Source organism: Hibiscus syriacus, unplaced genomic scaffold (genome assembly GCF_006381635.1).
Source record: "Hibiscus syriacus cultivar Baekdansim isolate YM2019G1 unplaced genomic scaffold, ASM638163v2 tig00112738_pilon, whole genome shotgun sequence".
NCBI classification, from domain to species: domain Eukaryota; kingdom Viridiplantae; phylum Streptophyta; class Magnoliopsida; order Malvales; family Malvaceae; genus Hibiscus; species Hibiscus syriacus.
The window spans coordinates 4,718,071-4,732,058 of NW_024063392.1; the positions used below are offsets into that span (position 1 = coordinate 4,718,071).

At 32.0% G+C, this 13,988-nt stretch overlaps 1 protein-coding gene across 1 annotated transcript; it reads left to right on the top strand.

Moving 5' to 3' along the window:
- The first annotated feature begins 6,624 nt into the window (after positions 1-6,624).
- On the top strand, positions 6,625-7,280 carry LOC120183032 (protein LATE FLOWERING-like). Its single transcript, XM_039187830.1, has one exon. It carries the CDS (start codon positions 6,721-6,723, stop codon positions 7,222-7,224), a length of 504 nt encoding a protein of 167 aa, XP_039043761.1. The 5' UTR covers positions 6,625-6,720; the 3' UTR covers positions 7,225-7,280.
- The last annotated feature ends 6,708 nt before the right edge of the window (positions 7,281-13,988 follow it).

Below are 13,988 nucleotides of genomic sequence, written 5' to 3' on the forward strand. Positions count from 1 at the left end.
CGGTAAAATGCCTCGAGATATGATTACCATCTAAAAACAACAAATTGCCTTCCATTTTATATATACAAAAATTAATAAAAAGTTAGTATAATAAAATGTAATAAAATAATAAATTATTGATTTATTATAATACAATAAAAATATTTTACATTCTTAATAGAAAGATTGATACTCGGAAGAATGAGAGAATTTGAGATTTGAGTGTGGTTTGGAGGTTGTGTTTGGGGGAAGAGGGAGGGAGGGGGTGTTTGGGGGAAGAGGGAGGGGGTAGACGAGTTTCCCATAAATGTGGGAGGTGGATGGTATGGGTATTAAAGGAAAGGCGCAGATCATTATCTGCGTCTTATGTACGCGTGTCAGAAACCCCTGGAAGGCGCTGATGGCGATCCGCACCTGTCTTGACGTGGCGCCCGCGACTTGTTAGAAAGGGTGCTAGATTGATAATATTAGGAGAAAACATGTCTGACAGGTAATTATTACATGTACGGGTGATATTTCGGTAAAGTCACCAAAAATAAGTGATAAGGACTAGTTTGTGCTTGTAGTTAATTGTTGGGAGCCTGAGTTCTATTGTGAATATACTAGTAAGATACATCTACTTCCACGCATCTAGTTGATTTTAATTGTCTTATTCTTGTATATGTTTATTTTAAGAAGTCCTGATTTTGTTTCGTTTGAGCATTGGTGTTCTCATGGTCAATTCGGAAGCAATTTTTCATTGTAGGACTGATACTTAATTGCCTTCTTTTGTCCCGTTAATTATTGAAGGCATTATGTTGTTTCCGTATGACGTTTTGAACTCTTTTGCAGTTTAAGTGCCTATTTGTAGCTCTCCATTATATTTGTCAATTGCTTGTGCAACACCCCTTGCTTGTAGCTGGACATTTTCTCCTTATGTTGTATCATTATGTTGTTGGCGAATGTCTATTTGTAGCTAGATATAATCTATGTAAGGAGTAATCTACAGTCCTTTTCTGCTTGAAATGTAGGTAAAATGTTAGAAGCGCTTCAAGACATTAAAATAGCCTCAAGATTAGTAGGTTTTGATGCGGACAACGATGACTCCCTTGATGAAAACAATATAAGAAACTCAAATGTTAGAAGCGCTTCAAGACATTAAAATAGCCAGGGACTAAGAATAGCTCCTCCAAAAGCTCCAGCAACCGGCTATATGGTTCTCTTACATTTTCTTTTCATAAATGATTGTACACCATTGCATACATGACATACGCATTTTCTTTTGCAAGATATATTTTTAGTGTGTAATTAAATTATTGGATAAATTTTTAATATATTTTTATTGTTAAGTATTTCAACTTAATTAGTGTGTAATTAAATTATTGTTTTGTGGCATTTTGCGAATAAAACGCCACTAATAAAGTACACAATTGTGGCGTTTGTGACAAAATATGACACTATATACATACCTAATAAAGGTGTTTGGGTGGAAAACACATCTATATATTATGACTATTAGTGATGTTTGGGTAAAAATGCCACTATATATCATGACTATTAGCGGTGTTTGTGTGGAAAACGCTACTATATATCATGACTATTAGCAACGTTTGTGTAAAAAATACCGCTATAGATCTTGACCTTTTGCGGTGTTTTATGCTCACAAACGTCGCGATCTGTTACGATGACGGTTTTAGCGGTGCTTCTTATTAGTGTTTTTAACGACGCTTAAAAAATGTTGTTATGGGCCTAAAAATCGTCGCCAAAGAATTGTTTTGATGTAGTGAGAAAAACGTTTGTTTCTCATACACCATTTAATGCACAATAGCAAAAAAAATAGTGCCAATTACATCACTTCAGTAACTTTTCAGTGATATATAACTTTATTTCAGAAACTTTGCATTGATATATACTTTATTTCAGAAAAATGTCGTTTTCTCGTACACCATTTAATGCACAATGACAAAAACTTTTCAATGCCCTATTACTTCAGAAACTTTTTAGAGATATATCATTTCATTTCAGAAAAACATCCTTTTCTCATTCACCATTTAATACACAATGACAAAAACTTTGTCCAATCATTTCATTTTAGAAACCTTTCAGTGATATATAGAGTTCGTTGATATCGACCTTGTTCGTATAGTTGAGGATGTTGTTTCCAGCTCAAATATCCACCAACTAAGAAAAATGATAAAGAAACAGAGATATATAATGTAGACCCGGAAGCATAGTTCCAATTTGTACGTGAACGACAACAAGAAAAACATGGAGAATTGAATAATTGAATGTTACTTGTGATGAGTCTATTGATTATGAGATTAAAACGTCATTTCCTCATGCACCATTTAATGCATAATGAAAAAAAATTCAATGCCCTATTACTTCACTTAAAAAACGTTTCAGTGATATATACCTTTATTTTAGAAACTTTTCAGTGATATATCACTTTATTTCATAAACTTTTCAGTGATATATCACTTCATTTTAGAAAAATGTCCTTTTCTCATTCATACTTTAATACACAACGACAAAAACTTCTTAGTGTCCAACCATTTCAGTTCAGAAACTTTTCAGTTATATATAACTTCATTTTAGAAACTTTTTAGTGATATATCACTTCATTTCAGAAAAAGGTCTTTTTCTTATACACCATTTAATACACAATGACAAAAACTTTTCATTGTTCAATCACTTTACTTTAGAAACTTTTTAGTAATATATCACTCCATTCTAGTGTTATATCAGATAAGGACTGATACAAATCTATTTTTATATGTGTGAGGTGAAAGCTATTTTACTCACTTGAAGCAAAAAAAATCTAAAAAATTTAAGTCTTTCATTTCCAAAGCTTGAGTTTTTGCTAACATGGCTATTATTCTTGCAACAGTTTTTTATGATTATAATCTTTACGCATGTCTTTCAAAAATAACATTCAACTAGACGAGTTGAAGTTGAAAATAGAAAGAAGGGTTCAACTTGGAAGCAATAGAATGATATCTTCATTATATTATAAATTGTCACTATCATGCATAAGGTTTCATCTAAGTGATGATGTCAACCTTGCTAGTATAATTGAGACATACTACTATCATTATATATATAATGTTGGTTTCTTTGTAGAGTTTGCTAATGTTAACCTTGTTTGTATAGTAGAAGATGTTGCTTCAGCTCAAATATCCACCAACTAAGAAAAATGATGACGAAACAGAGATAGATGGCGGAGACTCGGAAGCATGGTTCCAATTTGTATGTGAACGACAACAAGAAAAAGTATGGAGAACTGAAGAACCAAATATTACTTATTACGAGTCTACTGATTATGAGGATTAAAACGTCATTTCCTCATACACCATTTAATGCGTAATGACAAAAACTTTTCAATGCCCTATTACTTCACTTTAGAAACTTTTCAGTGATATATAACTTCATTTCAGAAACTTTTCAGTGATATATCACTTCATTCAGAAAAACGTCATTTTCTCATTCACCATTTAATACACAATAACAAAAACTTTTTAGTGTTCAATCATTTCACTTCAGAAACTTTTTAGTGATATATAACTTCATTTTAGAAACTTTGTACTGATATATCATTTTATTTCAGAAAAAACATCTTTTTTCTTATACACCATTTAATACACAATTACAAAAACTTTTCAATGTCCAATCACTTCACTTCAAAAACTTTTCAGTGATATATCATTTCATTTTAGTGTTATACTAGACAAGGACTGATACAAACCTATTTTTATATGTGTGAAGTAAAAGCTATTTTACTCACTTGAAGCAAAAAAAAATCTAAAAAAATCTATAAAAAAAATTGAGTCTTGCACTTCTAAAGCTTGAGTTTTTTTTGCTAACATGGCTACTATTCTTGCAATTGTTTTTTTTATGATTGTAAATCTTTAAGCATGTCTTTCAAAACTACTATTCAACTTGACGAGTTGAAGTTGAAAATAGAAAGAATGGTTCAACTCAGAAGCAATAGAAGAATATATTCATTATATTATAAATTGTAACTATCATGCACGAGGTTTTCATCTAAGCGATGATGTTGATATTACTGGCATAATTGAGACATGCTACTATCATTATATATCTAATGTCGATTTGTTTTGTAGAGTTCATTGATGTCGACCTTGTTATTATAGTTGAGGATGTTGCTTCCAGCTCAAATATCCACCAACTAAGAAAAATGATGAAGAAACAGAGTTAGATGGTGGAGACCCGGAAGCATGGTTCCAATTTGTACGTGAACGAAAACAAGAAAAAAAATGGAGAATTGAAGAACTGAATATTACTTCTGACGAGTCTATTGATTATGAGGATTAAAACATCATAAAAAAATAGTGTTATGTTTATGATTTTATTTATTGTTTAAGGTGTGTGTAAGATTTGTTGTATTTATGTCATTAACGTAATGTGTTAGGTTTGTTGTTTTTTTAATGAATGTTCATAGTTTGTTGTTTTTATCTCTTAAATGTAATGTTTTGTGGTTTAGAGTTTAATGTAATGTTTTTATAAATAAAATCTATTACAATCTTCTTAACCTTTCAGTGATATATCGCTTCATTCCATTGCTCAATCACACCATTTAATTCTTTTTATTTAATAAAATCTATCAATATGACCGTTGGAACTCATTAGTCATCACCTCAGCATGACGAGTTTCATTTATTTTTTTATTTTTTTAAAAAATAACACTCTAGTTATTAATAAAAATATTATTTTTATGAAACTTGTCACTTCGATATGACGAGTTCTAAAAAAATAATTAAATATTAAACCAGATGAATAGAATAAAATATATTTTACGTTGAAACTCCTACCTTTATTTGACGAGACATAGGAACACTGTAATAAATATAGTGGATCCCAAAATAAACTTATACATTCCCTATTAGGCTAAATATTTTCTCATTTTGTTGTATTGGACCAATTTTGCCTAGTCTCAGGGCAGACAGGCCCACCTTGGTTAAATGATTCGATTACGGTTTTGGTCATTTTTAAGTACACAAAATTTGATTTAGTCCTTTTTAACTCTTAAACAAATGGAAAATTTGTTGTCTGCCCCCTACAAAAAAAAATAATCTGAGTTGAACTATTTTAAGACAAATTTATTTCTTGAGCCTGAAAAATACTGTATATGGATCTACAACATATAATCCTACTAAACAGAAAAGATTGAGATGAACTAAAGGTTAAATATATTCAAAGACGTGAACATGATTCCAAGTTAAAAGAGAGAAAATATAATCAATTATAGAAAATAAGAAGAAGAAGAAATCAAGAGCTCTAATTTAAGATTTAACCATATATATATTCTTTTACTAATAAAAAAAATAAGAGGCTGTGGTCTCCGAGACGAAACATAGCTTCATATCTGCATATATCAAAACTTGAGCTTTAAATCAAATGATTTGAGATAATTTAAGATAAAAAGTTGTAGGTGTTGAAACTTTATAAAAAAGTGATAGAGACCACATTTGATTGGAGTGTAAAACCTTAATGATATAACTCACTGCTGCAGTGAATTGGTTCTCTTGGTTGCATTCAAGTGTAGAGCCAAAACACAGGGGGGACCAAATAATAGTCTGGAGTTGAAGAGCATAGGGTTGCCCACACCACATTTGGTACAGAAAAATGCAAAGGCAGGTATGGATGAAATGCGGCAATTTGCATGGGGTTGGCGGTGGAGAACCGCACCACTAGTGCCCTCATTCACTGACAGCAGCAGGCCAGGAGAGTTGAGCCAATATGGCAGAGAGAAGGGTTGAATTATTAAGGCCACCCCACTCAAGTGGGTAAACTACTGACATTTAGCTTTTAAGCCACCCAATTCAACGTATCACCTAACTCATCTCCCAATCTCTCTTCTGACACTCTTACCTCTCCACCATGTGCCTGCCTTTTCTTATGTTTTAAGAATATGAAACCAAACCCCTTCTTTAAACCTAAACAACCCCCCACCCCAAATTCTAATGATAAAATTAGTGGGATAATGGTTTGGAGAAAAGTATGACTCAGATGGGTGATGAGAAAAAATATTTTATCAACTAGGGTGGAATGAACAAAGTAAGAGAGAAATCGGTCAGATTATTTGACGTTTTTAGAAAGAAATATAAAAGAAATGACATTTTTAGGAAGATACACGAAAGACAACGAATTCTCTAGCTTAATATTACATGTCTCTCGCTGCTTTGTATAGACCGATCCGGACATCATACAAAATACATCCTACAATCCGACTAATTTCATAAAATGGCCAAAAACTCTGATCTACATCCCCTACACTGTTCATTCAGCCTTAATTAAGAAAATAATTTTCTCAACGCCCTAAGCCATCAAATCTTTTTCCAACCACATCATCCAATAAATTTTACCTCCAATTCCAGTAATAGAGAGTATGAGGAAAAAATGGTGTTGAAGAGGAGAAAGATTATGATATTTCCAAGTCAAAAACATTTATTCCCACCAATACCATACTTGGTCTGAGCATGCAGAAACGTCTTGGAAAATACTTCTCCCAACCCATGCTTATCTCTTCAGTTCCCAAGCCCATACAGTCCCCATGTACAGTCAATCTCAAGCATCCCTCCATTCAACAATTATATTATGTTTCATCTCACTCTTCACGTTTTCCAACTCTTTTCACAACTCCCACTTCTCTGAACCATCTTCCTTGCCCTTCCTTATTACATCACTCTTATTTCACTTCTCCCACACTTGTTTATCCCAGTTCCTTCACTCTCCACCGCTATGCAAGAAGATCATAAAGAAAGCCAACATGGAACAACCAGGGTTTTCTCTTGCCTGTTCTGTTCAAGAAAGTTCTACAGCTCTCAGGCACTTGGAGGCCATCAAAACGCTCACAAGAAGGAAAGGATCGCCGTAAGGAAGGCTAAAAAGGCATCCGAAAATGGACCGACCAGCAGTTTCTCGTCTTCTTCTCCGGCGTTCTTTTATGCAACCCCGACGAGCCACCACCAGTTAGGCATTTTTCACTCTCCGATGTATATAGCAGCTCACGCTGCTAACTTCCGGTATTTCTCGGATGGGTTCGGATCGAATGGTGCTGCTACCAGGTTCGATGGCAGTGTAGATCATCGTGTTCGATTAGAGGAAGACGAGCGGGAGTACTTGGATTGGCAGAGGAGCATACGGTGCAATGGAGGGTTGGCTCATCAGGGTGACGATCAATCCATTGGCATAGATGAATACAAGGGCAAAGATCAAAAGCTTGATCTATCTCTTCATTTATGAGCTAATTCCCTCGCTTTTAATTTGTCTGCATGTTATGACAATAAAAAGATATCATGACAGATTCTTTTGCATGATTGGGTAGAAGATGAAGCAGCTATAAATTTTGAATCATCATTCATCGTTGTGATTTTGTATTCTTCTTACAAAAAGACATTGTAATTTGAGATTATTTGTCTAAACAATTCTCGTCCAGAATGATTTTCTGATAAATTTCTTAGGTTGAAAAAATAAATTTTAATAAGAATATTAAGTATGCTTAAAATATGAGTTGAATTTAAATTCTAAAATTTAAAGTTCAAATAAAACATAATTAGATTGATATTATAAGTCTTTAATATATCACTCTTATATATTATACTAGCAAAAAAAATAGAGTAACATATACCATGTTTAAAATTTTAATAAATATAATAATAATAAGATTTGGTGTATCACATTTAGGGTTGATTATTTAGTTAATCCAATCAATTAAAAGATTTAAACTTAATCAAGTTGAGAAGTTCTATTTTATAGGTCAAATTTTAGTTAAAATTTTTCAAGTCCAGATGAGTTATGAAATTCAAATTGAGTCGTTAGAGTTTAAATTTAAATATAATTATAAATATTTATTATTTTATGATATTAATTGATTTCAATATAAATAGTTTTTTTTATAATCACATACAAAATATTTTTTTCACATGTGATATACATATATCATACAGATTCGAATGACTCAACTTGAACTTGAAAATTAATTAACTAATTATTAAAAATATCGAGTTATTTGAGTCTTATTTTATAACTAAAAATCTATTAATTTTTTTGAATTAAGTCAAATTAAATAAAGGTTTTTAACATTAAATCGAGTATAATTTTTTTTTTCAAATCAAATTGAATTTTACTCACCTTTAATCACATAACAAAAATAAGTACAATGACAGGCAGTGATAGAAGGCTAAACACAAACTCCTTTGCTTTATCTCCATATGTATCAATGCACTATTCAGAGTAGAAGAGATCATTTCCGCAACCTTCAAGAGATAGGTGGTGTTTGTTTTTACTGTGTAAGGTCTGCAAAGTTTTTATGTCTGCGCCGCGCAGACCACGTGCAGACATTGAGCTTCGCAGACTGTTTGTTTTTTAGAAGACATAAGCTCTTCTAACGTCTACGCGAGGTCTTCTTGGTGCAGACATGGTTTTATGTCTTCAAACGTCTTCAAAGAAATTAAAATTATTTAAATCTATTTTAAAATTTTATTTTAAAATATGAATTGATTTATTTTAAAATATGGATTGATTTATTTTAAAATATTAATTGATTTATTTTAAAATATGAAAAAAATTATTTTAAAATATGGATTGATTTATTTTAAAATATGGATTGATTTATTTTAAAATATGGAAAATTTTATTTTAAAAAATGGATTGATTTATTTTAAAATATGGAAAAAATTATTTTAAAATATTGATTGATTTATTTTAAAATATGGAAAATTTTATTTTAAAATATGAATTGATTTATTTTAAATTATGGATTGATTTATTTTAAAATATGGAAAATTTTATTTTAAAATATGGATTGATTTATTTTAAAATATGGATTGATTTATTTTAAAATATGGAAAATTTTATTTTAAAATATGGATTGATTTATTTTAAAATATGGATTGATTTATTTTAAAATATGGATTGATTTATTTTAAAATATGAAAAATTTTATTTTAAAATATGGATTGATTTATATTAAAATATGGAAAATTTTATTTTAAAATATGGATTGATTTATTTTAAAATATGGATTGATTTATTTTTAAAAATTTATTATTGTAGTTGTATGGATTATTTAAATTTCAGTATTATAAAACTAAAATTATTTAAATTTCAGTATTGCAAAACTCTTTTAATTTTAAAAAATCAGTTTATATATATTTCAGTTTATTTTAGCAGTCTGCAGACGTTAAAAAATAAATTGTCTTCTTCTTGCAGACTGCAGACTTTTGGTCCACCTCTTCTGCTGCAGATGCATGCAGATGTGGTTCGCAGACTGCAGACCTTTTACCTCTGCAAAAACAAACACCACCTTAGAGTTGATTAGCATTTTTCCTCTCACGTTGCTTCTTTTCCTACATGCATTAAAATTCGAAAAAAATAATATTGCACATACAATTACATTGTACGCTACTTCTTTTTTTTAGTATACATAATAAATATAATTAAATTCCTTCTCAAATATTTTTTTTAAATAGAACACCCTATATGTAGGTAGAAGGTAAGTAAAATAAAATATATTGGGTTTGATCGGGTAAATCAATCAAATCTTTATTTGTTGGAAAAGAAAAACCAACGACAAAATGAATTTCACTTTTTTAGTTTAAAGTAATTATAAGGTGATTTGTTCAAAATTTTTCTTAATCATTAATAATATACACAAATATAATTACTTAAATTTATATATTTCTTAAGTTAAATAAGATTATTGACAAAATTTCGTTATGGGTTTCCTCTGCCGTCTTTGGCACGCTTTTTTTTGCCTCTTGTGGTAGTCTCTAAGTTTTCTCAGTTGTTCTAGTCTATTGCTAGCCTTTGAGTGTTGTGGTTATCGTTTCGATTATAGGAAAATAATCATGGGGGATATCGAACGATATTTAGAGGAATTGAATCTAGGGGAAGAGGAGGATGAAGCTATAGTTATTGAGATTTAAAGAGATTAGTACTTTAACTCACATATATTGGTGTTGCATCATTTGAATAAGGGATAAGATCCGATGATTATTGAACTTAACACGGTGAATTTTTAGGTTCTTACAAATAAATTGCCTTTAGGATTCATCTCAAACCATGTTGCAAAGCAATTAGAGAATTTTGTGGGGTTTTTTTTTGTTAACTACGATACAACATTCATGTCTCTAGGTTACAAAGGGACTATTCGAATTCGAGTAAGCCTTGATATTTGCAAACCACTAAAGAGGAAGAAAACAATTAGCATTATCAAATGTCTCTTTTGCCTATGCTAGTTTCTAATATGAAAAACTACAACTATTCTAGTTTAGGTATAGAAAATTGGGTCACAAAGAAGGTTTTTACCCTTTGCGCACATTACAAGAAAAAAAGGATCAACCATTGTAATGGGATGTCTCATTACAAACTGCCCCAAGGAGAAGAAAAACGGCATCTAGCCCCTGGTTACTAATACTCTCTATAAGAGTTATCTTTTAAGATCCTTTTACTTAGGTTAAGTTTGAACTTTAGCACCATTAGGAGCATATTATGATCATTTGTACATACTTTGATATTATTTTTCATCATGAGAATCAATGAAGTGCTCTGGGCTATTTTTTAACTTATTATAGAAAAATGATATGATGATGTTGTAGCATTGCTTAAAGCTGCAGGTAATGTTGTACAGAAGCTGCATTGATTGATGACTCATCTGGCGGTTATAAGAACTTTCTAGAATGGACAGTTGGAAGGAAGGCGTCAGTCAATTCATCTAAAACCACCTGAAACGTGGAGAAGTAACATTGGTTGAGAGTCGATACCCTTAACCTATAAATAGGATAACACCTTGTACCATTTAGTGCAACTTTCTAACTCCAATCATTTTCTCCACAATATTTGATCCATGTTGAGAGTCTAAGTCTCTCGTCGAAGAGTACATGAGCAATAATGTAGAGCGGTGACTGATCGGGGTTCAATATTCTCTTAGTGTTATGAGCTTGAGAAAGGGAAACACTTTGCTAAACTTGAATGAATACTATTATGTTTTTATTTGGTTCTGAACATAAAGTGTTTGGTGAAATGCTTGACTTATGGTTTTTATTTTAGCTATATATTTATAAGCTGAGATTTTTCTTGGATGTCTTTAGAGATAAATGCTTCTTCATGTGTGTTACACTTGATTCTTTTTAGAGATAAGAACTATTAAAATTGTATACTACTTGAGTTCCAATATCGGTGTTTATGAGAATAAACTAAATCATATAGAGATGTATGTTGTCGAGTGTTACTCTTTATTAACTGTTTAATCTATGGAATTGATGAGAGTTAACTCTATTAGATTAAGTGTTTAATTCTTGAGAGATAATTAACGTGTTAATCACTGTGTGACTTGTAATTGTATTGCTACAACATTATCATTCTTTAAACTACCAAATAAATACAGTATCCTTAGGTCCATCGGTCTAATTGCTTTATTGTTTGCTATAGCATTCCCCTGCTTCCATTATTATGATCTCTATTTTGCTAGTTGTTTATTATTTTACCACTTCAATTATATTTTTTTTCTGAAACACTTGCCACACAACTCTTGTGCAACAATTGCTCTCTATGGGTTCAACACTCGTAGCTTTTCGAGCTATCACTTTGTTACTTGAACGATAGTGTATGCTTGCATATTGATGTAGCATTATCTTAACTTCAAGTTTTTAGCGTCGTTGACGCTATGTTGGAGCATAGAGTGCAATAGTGTGCAGGCTAGGTGTATCCAATCAATACTTAGCTAAGTTAAAAAAATTAAATCCTACTCAAATAATGATTATCAATGCTGCAATAATCTATCTAAATTTATGTTGAAGCATTCCAACTTATTCTATAAGACTATGTTGGAGCTATTATCAATTGTTCCATCTTATTCCTAAATTTTTTTGACAAAATTCAATGCAACATCTAATAAAGATAAGAGTTTTGAGGTTTAAAATTTTCTAACATCTCTAAGTATTGATAACATACATCTTAAGTGTTGAAAAGTTTCTATGAACTCTAATTCTACCAAGTTTCTACAACATTTCCCTAGCATTTCACAGTATAAGATTTTTCATCATTAAGCATCATCAAAATTTCCTAAAAAAATTAACTTTATTTATTGATCCTGGAAGATCACGAATGTATTTCCTATATGATGTAACAAAATGCTAAATTCATGCAATTAATTCTAAATAAAATGCATTCCTAATCATAAAAAAACAAAACAAAAACTAGACAACACACACCCAAACCTAAGGGATGCATTATCCTCAATGCATGTATAAAATATGAAAAGAAAAGTCATAAGATAGGGAGAACGAAACACCCCCAGGTTGGTTTAATCATACAAGGGTTGATTGTGCTTTGACGGATGCTTTTTGCAGTGACCTCAATCTTTGATGAACTCTGTTGCTTCTGGATTGTTGATGTTAACATGCCTTGACCACAAAAACATTAGGAATATGAGTAGCCGATGCTTTAGCAGCATCCTTTATTGTTGGTGTAGGGGTTTTCATTTTAGGCTCCTCCATAGATTCCGTAACACCATCAACTAACATAGCAGTAGATTCTTTCAGATGATTGAGTGCAACATTTGTCTCATTTTTCTTGATGACATTGTCTATTATCTGCTCAGCATCAATGTCACAAATAGGGGTCAAATTATAAGTTTTTGAAACTTAATAGTAGATTTAAGAAGATGCACGAAATTGATGGACCTCGTCTTGAATTTGACCATTATTTGTTATGGATGAAAAATAAACCTGATTTTCCCCGTAAGGTAAGAATCAAATTTCCAAATTTGTCAAAATCCCTAAAATATTTTCCCCAACGGATAGAAGCTTCGCCAAGCCCCAAGCCCTAGTCGTCCAGTAACCATTCGGCCTCTCCTCTACCCGTTCGAATCGTCGACGACCGATGATTTTAGCCCAAGCACCCCCACAACGTAAATCGACGTCAAACGACTTTAATCAAAGCCGTAACGCTCGTCGAGCATCCCCGTCGCCAACGCTTCTCTCCCAGATTCTGGTCGTTCCAGCCACTAGTGAATCTCACCGTCCTTCTCATCATGTTCCCCGACCGGGCGAAAGGTCTCGTCAACGCTGTCGTTTTTCCTCCGTCGTCGATATGGGTAAGTGTTTCGGCCATTTTCTTTATTTCTGATTTGATTGGGCTGATTGATAATGTTGTATTGGATTATTTTGGCAAGTGATTGGACAAGGAATAATCGATCAACCACCCCGACCCCCATCGCAGTCGGGCGTGGCCGCCCCGACCCCTATCGCCGCCACTCGCGACAGTTTGTGTGGGCTTACACTGTCTGCTTTATAAATGTTCTAGAACAACTGAACCGGTCTAAATCGACCCAACCCGACCCGTTTGCCCGACCCGAACTGGTTTGACTTGAACCGGACAGTTCACCGGTCATACTGTTGATTTTGACCGAGTCAACTCGTTGACCATTGAATTTGACCAAAAAGTTAACTTTTTCGAAAAGGTCCTATTTTATGTTTTTGGATATCGTGAGTCCGAATCCGAAGTATGTTTTTCCAAATTCGCACCCGGTAAACCATTTTTCGATGTTTTATTTTCGAATTCAAGTTGGTTTCTTAATTAAGTTCAGTTTCTGACGTAAATTTGTTTGCTATATATCCGAGGAATTATTAGACATTGAATTAAAGTTCGAGGATGATCAAATGGAGTTTGAATGGTCGATCGATTTGTCTTAAAAACCGAGGTAATACTCTACTACCTTTTGTATGCTTTTCGGAACTCATTGATAAATGGTAAATATATGAATGGAAACGATTGGTCCATTAGGTGTATTTAATTATCTTTAGACTCAGACGAAAATTGGATTAAGGACAGAACATTGTATAAGACTCTAACGGCTCTAAAAATAAATTGGTAGGCTAATCGGAAACAAATCTCAGTTTAATGAATAAATCAATCAATCAATCAATCTCAGAACGTGTAAATTCTGATTAATCTCGATAAAGATTAAATTATAGAAATATTTGGATAAGAAATCACCAATAATA

Bases quoted from the DNA above. Each gene is read 5' to 3' on its own strand.
- LOC120183032 (XM_039187830.1), top strand. From the start codon at position 6,721: ATGCAAGAAGATCATAAAGAAAGCCAACATGGAACAACCAGGGTTTTC.